The sequence below is a fragment of the Sinocyclocheilus grahami genome, unplaced genomic scaffold, assembly GCF_001515645.1.
Source record: "Sinocyclocheilus grahami isolate Dianchi unplaced genomic scaffold, SAMN03320097.WGS_v1.1 scaffold497.1, whole genome shotgun sequence".
NCBI classification, from domain to species: Eukaryota; Metazoa; Chordata; class Actinopteri; order Cypriniformes; family Cyprinidae; genus Sinocyclocheilus; species Sinocyclocheilus grahami.
In genome coordinates this window covers 747,671-761,565 of record NW_015505676.1, presented here as the reverse complement: position 1 = coordinate 761,565, position 13,895 = coordinate 747,671, and the positions used below count along the sequence as shown (strand labels likewise).

The window sequence follows — 13,895 nt, the reverse complement described above, 5'->3', positions numbered from 1 at the left end:
AATAACCAAGTTAATATTGAGGAACATGTATTGTAGTCTATTTTTGCTCCACCAATGAAATTAGTTCCAAACTATTAGTTCCATAGTTTGAGGGGACAGCCATTTGTAGTATGTAGTAGTGAACACCAGTGAGCTCCAGACATTATTTCAAGTGGTCTATATTAGTGGAGTAAAGTAGGGAATAGTGAATGAGGATATAGGGGTGATTTCAAACATAGCCAATGACTCACTTATAAAGAAAATCCCTTGTTTCATTCCTGAATGAACCAACATCATTGAAAGAATGTTTATTGGCATTGATGGTTTCCTTAATGTGTGTGTGTGTGTGTGTGTGTGTGTGTGTGTGCGCCTGAGTGTACCTTTACCATGTGATGTAGTTAAGATGTGTGTATGGAAATTACAGCATTGTAAGCCTTGCAAGCTTGACATGTGTATGCTTTGGAAAACAAAATGTTTCAACACTTTAGTTAGTGTGTTGCAATAACGGATGCATAAAGGCAAGATGGACAGACAGCTTTCTGAATATAATAATAACCATAAGACCTCATGACTGAAGTAACCAGCTGAGGGGGGTTTGTGAGATAATGTTTTTGGTCTGTGGTTTCTCTGGTCTTTCTGATTTGAACAAATACATTTTAGCCAAAGGAGCACAATACATGTACTCTAGGAACAGAGCAACTGATGGCATCTGAGGTTCAGGATGGACTGCAGGGCCCTTCCTCTTTTATACATCTGTAACTTTAACATGTCAAGACTTTAATGATTAAAATAACATTAGGGTAACATGCAAAAAAATCCATAAATGTTAAAAATAAATAAATACAGACAGACAGATCAGGTCAAAGTATGTCAAAGAATATGTGTAAAGTCTAACCTGTTCATACTAATTCATTTGCATAGTGGCCGTAAGTCAAAAAAGTAATAGTCTTGATAAATTGTAAAGATGGGCTCATGTGGTCTGGTGTTGTTCGGTTCAGCAATTTATTGCTCTGTTCCTAGAAGTTTAGAGCAACAGAATCAGCTACAAATTTAAATTAGAAAGCAAAGTTATACATGAGAGCAAAGTTGTCAAAATTCCGTGAATTTAAAATTGGTCAGAAACACATCTCAGTTGCAGCCAGAGGCGGACAGTAACTAAGTACATTTACTTGAGTATTGTACTTAAGTACACTTTTTGAGTATCTGTACTTTACTTAAGTATTATTTTTTCTAGGAACTTATGACTTTAACTTCCCTACATTTGAAAGACAAATATTGTACTTTTCACTCCACTACATTTCTATCAGGGTCCTCGACGTAGAAAGTCGTTACTATGTAGCAGCTTTGAAAGTCAGTGGGTGATTTTTTTACTTCTCTAAAACGTCTAGACTCTTTTTTTTCAGACAGCTTATCAGTAATCACTCTTGTAGGGCTACATGAAGTGATTTCCCAGCATTTTTTGAACACTGACCAGTTGCAAATGTGATATTTATTTACAACAATTCAATAATAAGAAGTTAATATTGTGGTATATATTAGACACAATATTGTCTGATTTTGCTAAACTGTGTACGTGAAAATATTACCTATAAAGCCACAGAAGAACTCCTAATAAAACACAATAGGTGTTGGACTTGAAGCAGCACGTGCACAGACCGTTCTGTGTGTGACATCAAAGTACATTTAGACAGCATTTTTAAAATTTTTGTTTTGATGTCAAATAAGTCTTGCTGTTTTGGTTTTTTGTTAAAGCTGTGTTGCTGTTGTAAAGTTATACAGCTACAGTCGTGTTGCTGGGTTTTAAAGCAGGTTTGATTTTTTTTCTTCCTTATCAGTCTGTATTTACAGGATTTCACTGTCCACTCTGTTCAAATGTGGATGAATGGCTACACATAGATGTGTGCACACACTGTCAGAACTGTGAGATCACTACCATCTGCTTTTGTCGGGGTGGGTAGGGGTGTTAATTTTTTTTAACATTCTAAAAGCTCTTTATTCAAAAGATACTACAAGCTAGTCAGTTTATTCAGTAGGTGTAATGTATTCTAAGTTGCTTTGGAAGTATTGCAAGTATTACGTACAACAATAAAACAGTGCATTGACATAAAAAAGGAAATGTACTTTTGGTACTTAAGTACTTTTAAAAGCAAGTACTTCTGTACTTTTACTCAAGTAAAAATCTGTCTTTACAAATTTAACTTGTAATGGAGTAATATTTGACCAGTGGTATATGTACTTTCACTCAAGTAATGGAGTTGAGTACTTTGTCCGCCTCTGGTTGCAGCTAATCTGAAGTACTGTGTCAGCTGTTTTTAACTGATGTCCTTACATACATAGTGGTAAATGTGTTTCTGCGGTGGTTAAACTGAATGTATTTGGTCCGTCTCTCAAGTACTGTCACAGTAAAACAACTGCTGAATAGCTGCTTTGAGCATCTTGTCTTTGTATCTTTGTATCTTTTTGTAAATAGATAAGTACTATGAATGCTTTCAAAAAGCTAAAATTTTATTTATGACGGTGATTATTATTATTAGTAGTAGTAGTATTAGTATCATTTGAGCTTAAAAGCTTTTTGAATCAACTTTTTTTTTCTCTCACCACAGTAAAATACTTGTTTACAGGCATATTGTTTGTCTTCTGGCTATAACATTGATACCGTGAGTAATTTTAACATTTACAAATAATTGGTGACTGATATACAGCTGATACAGTGAGTATTTTGATGTTCATGAATTTGCGCCATTCACTTCCATTGAAAGTGTCTCACTTTTTTCTTTTGGAGGAAATTACAATATTATGCCACTAAACCCAATATATTAAAATTCAGGCCTATCTTAAAATTATCCTGTCCAATCCTGTTTTAGTGACGCCATCTGCCATTTTCTCAGACACGCTTTTTTTCTTTTCTAATGTAAGTCTATGAAAGATTAGAAACTGTTTTAATTCTGAGAAATAAAACAGTTCCTAGAAAGTGGCTGCCAATAAACAGGATACACATTTGGACACTGCAGATGCACATTTAAGAGATATTTTCACCAAATTAATAATTAATTTAAATTGTTTTAAAAATCGTTATTGTCTTATAATTCCATTACAGTTTACAAAACAATCATCCTGGCAACAAGATGAACACTACAACAATTTTACAGCAGTCTTTTTCAATACAGGCGATAAGTTAGATGCAAGATGGCAATAAATATTGATCTTCGATCAGGGGTGTTCAGTCCTGCTCCTGCAGAATTACCATCCTGAAAACTTCAGCTTCAACACACCTGCCTGGAATCTAGTAATAAAAATGTCATATCAAAAATCTAATATCAAAGACACAATGTGATGCTTCTGAAGCAAAAATGGACACCCCTGCTTTAAATGATAATCATTAGTTATGAAAGTTTCACACTGTTAAACTTGGGTCACCCCATAAAAAAAATCCATGTTCCGTATGAGAGGTAAAATACTCTTCTCACAGATCCATTGATAAGCATCATTACATTTAACATCATGCCACCCTGATACATCATGTTTCTGTTTTAAATAAGTCACAGCACAGTTCTCTGCTGTTCCTCCATTTGGCTCTGTAATGTCTGCACCGGATGCCCAGAACCTGAAAGTACAGATCAGCATTAGATGTTCAGTGCTGCTTTCTGTGTGATATGATACTGACTGTGAGAATCATTCATTACATAAAAATCAGTTCAGTTCAGTGATTTCTCACCCAGTGGTCAGTGTGCTGCCATCAACCCATTTCCATGTTTTCTCCACATCACTGTCAGTCACACCAATCCAGAATTCTCTTTTATCAGTAATTTTCGTTACAAAATCCTAAACAGATAAACCAATTAGATGTTTATATCATAAATTGACAATTTAATCTGACCTTCTCTCACTTAGCAGCTGAACACCACAAACACACACAGTATCTTTCACTCACTTGTTCCTCATTGTTGTTTATGATGATCAGATCTGCTCCTTTTTTCTCACAGTCTCGTCTGCCCTCAGTCCAGTTCTTTGTCTTATTGGACATGTAGTAAAAACTGGATTGATAGTAAATCCATTCAGCTGTAAACAACAAGGTCAAGTAATTATTCCCATTTACTCTTACCCACCTGTATCTTCTAGTAGAGAAATTTACTCAATGACTGTACTGTATAGTGTACACTAAGAGTTACTGAGACCACAACTAAAGTATATAGAATGGTACCTTCTTTACCAAGAATTGAAAGCTGATTTATTAGCTGGTCTGTCTTGTTCAACAGATTTGCATTCTTTATTATTAGCTCATCTCTTTCTTTTGTGAGGTTGGTGAACTTGGTTACTAGCTCATCGCTTTCTTCTGTGAGGTTGGTGATCTTGGTTTGTAGCTGGTCTCCTTCTTCTGTGAGATTGGTATCATTGGTTAGTAGCTGTTTTGTCTCTTCTGTGTAGTTTGTGTTGTTTGTATGGATGTGGACACACAGCACTTTGACTGCAGTCAGCAGAAGAACACACAGCAGAACCAAACACACTACAGCTGCTCTGGAGCTTCTGCTCTTTGCTGAATCACTTCCTGAAGATGACAGACATAAAGAAATGCTTCTTAATTTTTACATAGAGTATTGAAAGTGTGTTTGTATTTGTACCTGTGTGTTGAGTTTGTTTTCTCTTCTCTGTCCTTATCCCTTGTTCCATCAGAGTTTGTATTGCCATATACAGGCTGAGATGTTTTTGTTCGCTCAGTCATGTAAATGGTGGAAGCTGTCTTTGTGTGTTTCTACTTTGCGGCTCTCTGATTTTTGAGATTTCAGTAGGTGAGGCCAATGTGGGGCAAATTACGTCAAAGTATAAGAGCATGTGACATCCTATTGATTCATGCCAATTAACGTGCATAATTATGTTTATGTGTCGTGGCGATGTGATTAAATGTAGCAGCCAGGTTCAAATTAGCACATGAGAGAAAAATCACCTGACTTAATCCAATTAAATTAAGAATTGCTACAAATTCAACTTAACTGGTGTTCAACATCTGTGTTCCTTATTTGAATTTTTGTTTAAAATGGCTGCTTCTTTCAAATGCTATTTCCAGAGTCGCTGAGAAAAGTAAAACGAAACTGTTCTGAGGTCATTGTGTAAAGTCTGTTCTGCATCTGTGGCTTTGTATCTTCAGGACGTTCCTTCTGTTCTCTGTGAGCTTTCAGAAGCCACAGCAGTTCAACTTCTCACACTCTGTGGCATTAGTTCATTGACCAGCTTCCTGATTATGACCGACAGGGTAGTAGTAAATGACCTTTCATTCTATTGTTCTTTCTCATACTCTCAAGCAGTTATGAGGAAAATATATATTATGATATAGCACTTTATACCATGATTGCCATGATTTTAACACAACATTCACAATTTTAATATTTGTTTTCAGTCAACACTTTTCCTTATATACCATCACACTATTGTCATATATGAATTGTGTAAATAACAATAAAGTGAAATAAAATGTGTTCAGCTTTATGCAAACCCATGCATTAACCCTACAACATGAAATATACTAATTTGGTGTTTCAATAAAGCTACTACATGTGAAAATGTAGTGCAGTTTTGTCTTGATTACTATATCGTTTTTATATGTACAGGTATCACTCATACATGGGCCATGTATATATTGCAGTATACTGAAAAATATAAGCACTAGTTTCCAGTAATGTGGAAATGTATTATTTAATATTGCATTATATTTTCCAGTATATTCCCATATATTCCAGTTTTTTGTGAAAGGGCACTTCAGATGTGTTTAAGGTTGTCAGTATACAGTTCAGTTATACATATATAACTCATTCTAGATATATTTATGACCTCCTGAGCATGCTCATTCATGAGGAACACTCAAGTTTGTGACATACGCAAACAATGAGTTATTGTCTGTAACTTTAACTTTAAAGTCTTATTAAAGGATCAGAAGAACACACAGCTGCACCAAACACACTGGAGCTGCTCTGGAGCTTCTGATCTTCACACAATCACTTCCTGAACACCACAGACATGATGTTAAATGACTGAACATGTGCAAACTGTGACGTTTAATCAAAGAAATTGATGTGATTACCTGTACGCTGAAGTGGTTTGTGGGTATTTGTCTCTGTCTTGAAATCATAATCTCTCACATGATCTGCACTCTCATAGATATCCACCGTCATCTCCATTCTCTCTCTCTTCATTCCCTCAGTCTCTGTCCCGAAGGCATCGTCATAAATATCATCAGACATGTTTGCTCTTCAACAGTCTAACATTAAACTATTTAGTTCCTTGTTCCTGTATAGATGTGTTTAAGGAGTCAGCGCTTGTCTTCTTTTAACACCAGTGAGAAACAAAGTTGTGGTCAATGTGTGAAAACTAAAAGTTGACAGACACTTAAGTTTAGAACCATCCATAAAGTAAATCTATAAACATGTCTAAAAATGACTAGTGATTTTTAGCAATATATTAATTTTAATCTATAATTATTATGAAAACCATTTGTCTCACTTTACCTCTATATTGTGGGTGTTTGTGTGTCTAAATATTATAATATCAAAACTTATATAGTATCAATAGTAACACTGAAGAATTTGAAGGACTTTCATAAGCATTTCTCTACAGGCCATCACCATCATGAATGACCGAACTGTTCTCATTTGCTAAATGTTTAGAAGAAAACACAGCAGCTTCAAACACACTGTTTGTAGTGGTGCCTGAAACTATAGTGTACATTGTCAAGTGCACTCATTCAATCCCACAAAGCAATGCAATAACTAGTGTACAACCAATACTGAATGAATCATTTGAATGAATGATTTGATGATTTACTCTTAAAGACAGTATTCAATGTATCAACTCATTTTAAAATGCTCTTCGACTTGAGAGAGCATCTTATCACACACTGCTGCTGTTCTGAAGAGCTGTGGTATTAGTTCATGACAAACTTCCTGATGATGACAGACATGGTGATAAATGAGCTTTCATGCTGTTGTTCTTACTCATATACAAATGTAAAAATAGTAAAGTATATATATATATATATATGTATGTATATACGCATATATATTTCACCATGTGGTGGGTTTTCCTAGATCGCATCACACACACACACACATACATATATATATACTGTATATATATATATATATATATATATATATGTGTGTGTGTGTGTGTGTGTGTGTGTGTGTGTGTGTGTTTATGCATACCATGGTCTGTCTGAATACTTGATTCTGATTGGCTTGCAGGTATGCATTATAACCGTTTAATGCACATGTAGTTCCAAGTCAGTTTAATCACCATTCTATGTTAATGTGCTGCTTTAATTGATGCACACAAACCCACAATCCTCACTTGCACACAAAAAAAAAACACACACACACACAGAGAGGGAGAGAGATTGGAGTTTGGAGATTCATGATTGCGATGCGCACACTTGTCAACGCTGCCCCGCGAATATTTATTTATTAATAAAAAATATTTTATTAATAAAATAGCCTAGATACTAGATCGCTACATTATATTCCTCAGCAATGAGGTGTTAAAATCACTGTTTTTGAAGTGACTAAACACAGCTTCATGAGTGTTGATATTAGAGTCCAACAGAACAGAACAGCCTCCACATTGTAACACTCCACATGCCGAAGTTGCCATATTGGACATAACAAGCTTGCTCTGTAGCTCAGCTGGCACGGAATTGGATTTACGATGTGGAATCCTTGGTTATGAATTCCGTCGAAAACACGACTCACGATGAAAGAGCTGAAAGATGAGAGATCGAAAAACAAGCTAAAACGGCAAGCTTGTGATTGTGTTTTTACATCACACATTCGCTTTTGTTCATTCTATCGGGTAGGTTTAGGTGTAGTGCAGTTGGTATGTTATTTTAAAACGTCACAGAGCATTATACTTACATCGCCACTCAACCACTGATCTATATATACTATTATAAAGATCAGTGCACTCAACAGACATTTTAAATCAGAACTGTGGTTATGCCTACAAAACCAACGTCACATTATACATGGACATTTCACATCAAACTTGTCATAAAACTTGTCATAAATGCAGTACGTATTTCGTGTCTTGTGAAAAAGTTCCTAGAGGTATGTTTTTGTCATGAGACCAGATTGGGATTTCCACAAACTGTTTTGTTTGAGAAAGTGCATGAATATATGCTGTCATGGTTTAATTTTTTCTTAATTTGAATTAGTTCATTAGTTTGGTATTAGTTTGTTTGATTGTTTTAGTAACTGACAAATTGAACACTCTGCTAATGCTGAATGTTGTTCCTGTTTTGGTCTGTGAAGACTGACGGCTCAGATTTTTATTAACACCAGATAGAACTAAACAGATGGAGATGTGTGAACATACAGCGCATGTGTGACAAAGAGCACATCTGTTTATTAGCAATAAAGCAATATTTATTTTTATATTGTATAATCACAAAGAAAACCATTAATTTTATGTTACTGCTGTATATAGTGTATGTTAGTTTATGTTTGAGGGCCTGGTCTGCAGACACACTTGTTTCTCGGACCTAAGTGGACCTATGAAGACCTCTACTCTCAACTACCTGTAACTTCTAGCAGATAGTTTACTCAAAGAATAGTGTATACGACAAGTTACTGAGACCACAACCAAACTACACAGAATGAAGAAACTTTTTACAAAGAATTGAAAGTTGATTTATTATCTGGTCTCTCTCATTCAACAGATTTTTGTTCTTTATTATTCGCTCATCTTTTTGGCCATGTTAGTTAGTAGCTGGTCTCTTTCTTCTCTGAGGTTGTTAATCTGGGTTAGTAGCTCATCTGTCTTCTGTAAGGTTGGTGATCCTGGTTAGTAGCTGGTTTGTCTCTTCTGTGTAGTTTGTGTTGTTTGTATGGATGTGGACACACAGCACTATGACTCCAGTCAGCAGAAGAACACACAGCAGAACCAAACACACTACAGCTGCTCTGGAGCTTCTGATCTTCACACAATCACTTCCTGAAGATGACAGATATGATGAAGATAAATGTTTCTTAATTATAAAATATATTGTTTTGAATTTGTAAAAATTGCAACTTCAGAGGAATAGTACGAATCTTGATGTATTTTGCAGCACTTGCTATGTGAACACACACATCTGGACCATCTTCAATTCAGTGAAAGGGTAAAACTCTGAAAAATGAAGAGTGCAAAGTAGACACACACACATTCACACATCCTTGTTTATACTAATTTGTGGGCTCCTTTAATTGGCAGAAACTCCAGATCCTACAACAACAGATCATCAGTAAAACAGCTCAAGTTTATTTGTCATATAATATATGGCATAAGTGACTAAATAGGTTTGGAAGTTAATGCATGAATGCATTGATATTGCTTGCAAAGAGGTTATGATTTAAATTATCTATACTTTTTCATACACAACAGTGTGACTGAGAATTGAGACCAAGCTGCTCACCTGTTCAGTGCGCTGCCATCAACCCACTTCCAGACCCCATCTTTATCACTGTCAGTCAGACCAATCCACACAATGTTTGCATTAGTAACCCTTGTAATATATTCCTAGAATGAAATATTATACATTTAGACCATAAGCAGTATTCAGCACCGATTCAAACACAATATTTCACTCACTTGTTCTTCTTTGTTGTTTATGATGACCAGATCTGCTCCTCTCTGTAAACAGTCTCGTCTGCTGTCATTCCAGTTCTTCCATTTAGAGGAAATGTAGTAGGAACTGTGCTTGTACGTTGTCCATTTAGGGTTGTCAGAGCACTGATCTGTTCAAGGAATAGTTTGCACAAAAAAATTAAATTTTGCTGAATATTTACTTACCCTCAGGCTGTTCAAGATGTAGGTGAGTTTGTTTCTTCATCAGAACAGATTTGTAGAAATTTAGCAATTCGGCTCCTCTACAGTGAATGGGTGCCATCAGAATGAGAGTACAAACAGCTCATAAAAACATCTGCAAGTAATCAACATAAATTCAGAAGCTGCATGTTTATACGGAACAAATCCATTGTTAAGGCATTTTAACTTTAAACTCTCATTACTGGCCATAATAACACTTCCTTCAGGGAAAAAGTCTGTCCCTTGTTGTCCTCTCACATCAAAATCCATCGACGTATTTGTTTAGAACTGTTTTGGACCGTTTTTGCTTGTACTGTAAACGGTTTTTTGTTTATTACCAACATGCAGCTTTCTGATTCACAAAATGTTAACTGATGGACTGGAGTCATGTGGGTTACTTGTCAATTATTGTGATGTATTATCAGATGTTTTTTTTATTATTTTACTGTTTGAGTAAGTGAAGCCAAGTTTCTAAGGAGTTGAGTGTGAGATTATTAGAAGTTGTTGCTTCAAGTAGACTGGACCACTCTGAAGTTCTGCTTTTTGGCTTTGGCTTTTTGGCTATCATTTACATATTATGTCAGCAATACAAACCAACCTGATTTATAATATTATAGCCTAAATATTATGATATCTAATCGATTACATTCATTGAAATAAATAAATAATTCTACTCCCCATAAATAACACCCAATTTTGTGAACTTCGGCTCGAAAGGAGTAACAGCACTTCTGATACATTTTCAGTCAAATCGTTTTCTGTGTGCTAGATCAGAGCTAGAGCCCTGCATTTCAGCCCAGGCCCGACGGGCCCCGACTTTTTTACACCCCTCGGGCTGAGCTTCGGGATAATTTTCACGTCATAGTTCAGACGCGGGCAGGGCCTCGGGCCTGTTTTAGGCTTCTCCTTATTTTTATATTTTAGACATCCATCAATTAGTGATGAAAAAAGATTGCGGCGCTGGTGGAAACAACACGAGACCGTGCTGCCGCGACTCAAGAGCGGCTGGGACGGTGTTTAGTGTCCAGTAGCAGCATGTATGGTGCGTGCCGTCAGCTCAGCTGAACAGTTCTGCGTTCAAATGCATGCAATAGGCTTAAGCTTGCCGCAAAGCATCGGCAAAAGTAATTACCATAAATGCGTCAGGAGGAAACAGTAAGGAGATATTTTAATTATTTACTAATAAACTAGTGTTTTCTGAGTCGGCGTCGCAAGGATGAAGTTGTCGATCCTGACTCGCCATCTCTTTATAAGTTTTTGTTTTTTATTTATTTTATTTCGTTAAGTAGTCATTTAAAACTTTCTATATGTATCATGTCTGTGAGGCATGTATTCGCTGAGTTTCGGTTCATTTTTGTGAAGCGCTCCTGTTCAAGATGAGACGGCAGGAAGCGCATCATGTTTGATTTCTTTATTTTATAAAAGCACAACGTTTTGTTGATACTGTGAGTGCACACAAATAAAAGTAGACCCTTTACAGTTACGAATGATGTATTACTCTTACCTTTATGAGCAAAAATTACGGTGTATCCACTGAGGAAAAAAATGCGAGTGATCGCGCTGGCGTCTCTTTCCTGCAAAGCGCGCTTCAGCTTTTCCACTCTCCGCACAAACTATTGGATATGACGCACATTTATCTAGGTTTAACGTTTAAACATTGTTATATGCTTGAACTGTAAACTGCACACTTTGTAAATAACATATCTATCTGCACACTAATAAACATATCTGTACATTTATCTAAACAATTAAATTTTTTCCTATACTTCTATTTCTGTATATAGTACATTATGCAATTTTTTTATTTATTTTTTTATTATATTAGTTTTATATTACATCCCTACTGTGTTATTCCTATGTATGTCTACACTATCATGTATGTCTGTATATGTATATATGTATATGTTTGTACTTTCTTCTACACTGGAAGCTCCTGTCGTCAAGTCAAATTCCTTGTGTGTGTAAACATACTTGGTAATAAAGCTCTTCTGATTCTGATTCTGATTCTGATTATGAAGGATGATTTTATATGTTATATGACTTTAGCTGGGTTCTCACAGACAGGGTCACAAATGTGTTTCTGTGGTGAATAAACTGAATGTACTGGGCCTGTCTCTCAAGTACTGTCACAGCAAAACCACTGCTGAGTAGCAGCTTGAGCATAAAAGAGGTTTTCTTAATTTGAATTAGTTTATTAGTTTGGCATCAGCTGCATTTCGGTGGTTTTCTGTAATCAATATCTGGTGAGAGTACATTGCTTTTCCGCTTGGGCAAGTAATTCCAAGTAGATAAAGCAGACAATAATAACATTGCCGTAGAATTAATTATCTTCACTGAATCACTTCCTGAAGATGGCAGACATTAGTTTCTTCATTTTCTTCATTTCTACAGATAGTACTTAAAGTGTGTTTGTGTTGCTTGTGTTTTTCTTGGTGTGTCTGTCAATTTCCTGTTTCATCAGTGTTTAGTGCTGAGACGTTTTTGTTCACATGACCCTTAGTCATGTAAATGACAGACAATGTCTTTGTGTTTCTCTATTCTGTAGTCCTCTGCTTTTGACTAATTTTAATGTGTGAGAAGCAGATGTATTTTCAGTGAATCAGTTGATGTTGAAGATCATTCAGTTCATGAAACTGATCTGAATGATTTGTTCACAAACGGTACTGATCTGTTTCTTCAGTTCAACTCAGTGGCTCATTTAATTCAGTTGCAGCAGTTAATCGCTCACTGGAGAAGATTATCAGTGAATGACAACTTAAATTTCACCTGGTTCTTCACACAAAATTATTGAATGACTACAGAGGACTTGAAATAAACCCCTGAGTCAGGTGGTGATATTTTAATTTTGTGTAATTTTTTGTGTCATTTCTCTAACTTGAAACCTCAATTTCCATGTAACAGCTCTATGCTGGTAAAGTTGAGGCTGAAAACATTGTTTCTCTGTTTTTCAACCAACACAAAGATACAGTGGCATTGAACATTTCTATGAAGGGCTCAGGTCCACCATGAGACAGTCACGAAAATACCACACTAATGCTGGACGTTTCTGTGCATTGTTTTTTTTTTTTTTGAACAGACACTCAAATGCACCTGTCCTCATATGAAGTTTGCTTCATTAATAAAGAGCAAACAATGGACTGAGGCAATGGACTTGTGTTTAAGGTTATCAGTGTGCAGTTTGCTGATGTGGTTGCTGTGTGTTTGTCTCTGTCCTGAAGTCATAAACATTCACACAGTCTGCATTCTCATAGATAACCACCATCATCTCCGCTCTGTTTGTCTTCATTCTCTCAGACTCAGCCCTGATCACATCATCATAAATATCAGACATTTCTTAATCATCAAACATTAAACAATTTAGTTCCTTGTTCCTGTGTAGATGTGATATCATATGATATCAGTTCATTAAAGTTGGAAGTTCTTCTCAAAGAAGTTATTCTCAAACAAGAAATAAATGTATGATGGGACTTGATTTTGTTCATTAGAAATTGATTGGATGTTGGATGTGATTGACAGGTTGTCCCACCCTCACTCCAGTAAACACGTCATCAGAGAAGAGAAGAAAGCGCAAGAGGGAGGGGAAGTTATTTTATATGATGTGTGATTGATTTAAATTATAAATAATTTATAATAAATACAGAAATATTCCATAAAAATAATATTGTCATCATTGTGACTGTAACATTAGAACCATTTGTAAAGTAAATCTATACACTTCTTTAAAAATGACTAAATTATTATTACATTATTAAGACTGTAAAACATTACAGATATTTAAATTTTAAAGTGTATAATTATAATGAAAACCTTTATTGTGTTCAATAGAAACAGAATTTGTAGGATGTTCATAGGCATTCCTCTACAGGTCACCACCAATGACCAAGTTCTTCTCATTTGCTAAATGTTTGGAAGAATACACAGTAGCTGCAAACACACTGTAGCTGCTCTGCAGCTTCCTGAAGTCATGTCAGGAATTTCAATTACATGAGGAATACCTCATGTAATTGAAATTTAGATAGAAATTACACTATTATCAAAAGAACATACTTGTGCTATATTGCTAATGTTCAAGGACATCAGAAGCAGAC

At 35.6% G+C, this 13,895-nt stretch overlaps 1 protein-coding gene across 1 annotated transcript; it reads right to left on the bottom strand.

Annotated features, from left to right (window-relative positions):
• Nucleotides 1–3,381: 3,381 nt before the first annotated feature.
• LOC107554301 (CD209 antigen-like protein C) lies at nt 3,382–6,212 on the bottom strand. The gene is made up of 6 exons (XM_016236780.1): nt 6,053–6,212; nt 4,342–4,525; nt 4,181–4,263; nt 3,911–4,038; nt 3,695–3,801; nt 3,382–3,583 (listed from the first exon to the last, which is right to left on the bottom strand). Exons 1-6 carry the CDS (start codon nt 6,210–6,212, stop codon nt 3,382–3,384), a joined length of 864 nt encoding a protein of 287 aa, XP_016092266.1.
• Between the last annotated feature and the right edge of the window lie 7,683 nt (nt 6,213–13,895).

Excerpts from the sequence above, each read along its gene's own strand:
- LOC107554301 (XM_016236780.1), bottom strand. The coding sequence starts at position 6,212 with ATGTCTGATGATATTTATGACGATGCCTTCGGGACAGAGACTGAGGGA. Across the intron at positions 4,039-4,180 it reads TTCAATTCTTGGTAAAGAAG|CTGAATGGATTTACTATCAA; the intron begins GTACCATTCTAT and ends TGTTGTTTACAG. Across the intron at positions 3,584-3,694 it reads GGCAGCACACTGACCACTGG|GTTCTGGGCATCCGGTGCAG; the intron begins GTGAGAAATCAC and ends CTGTACTTTCAG.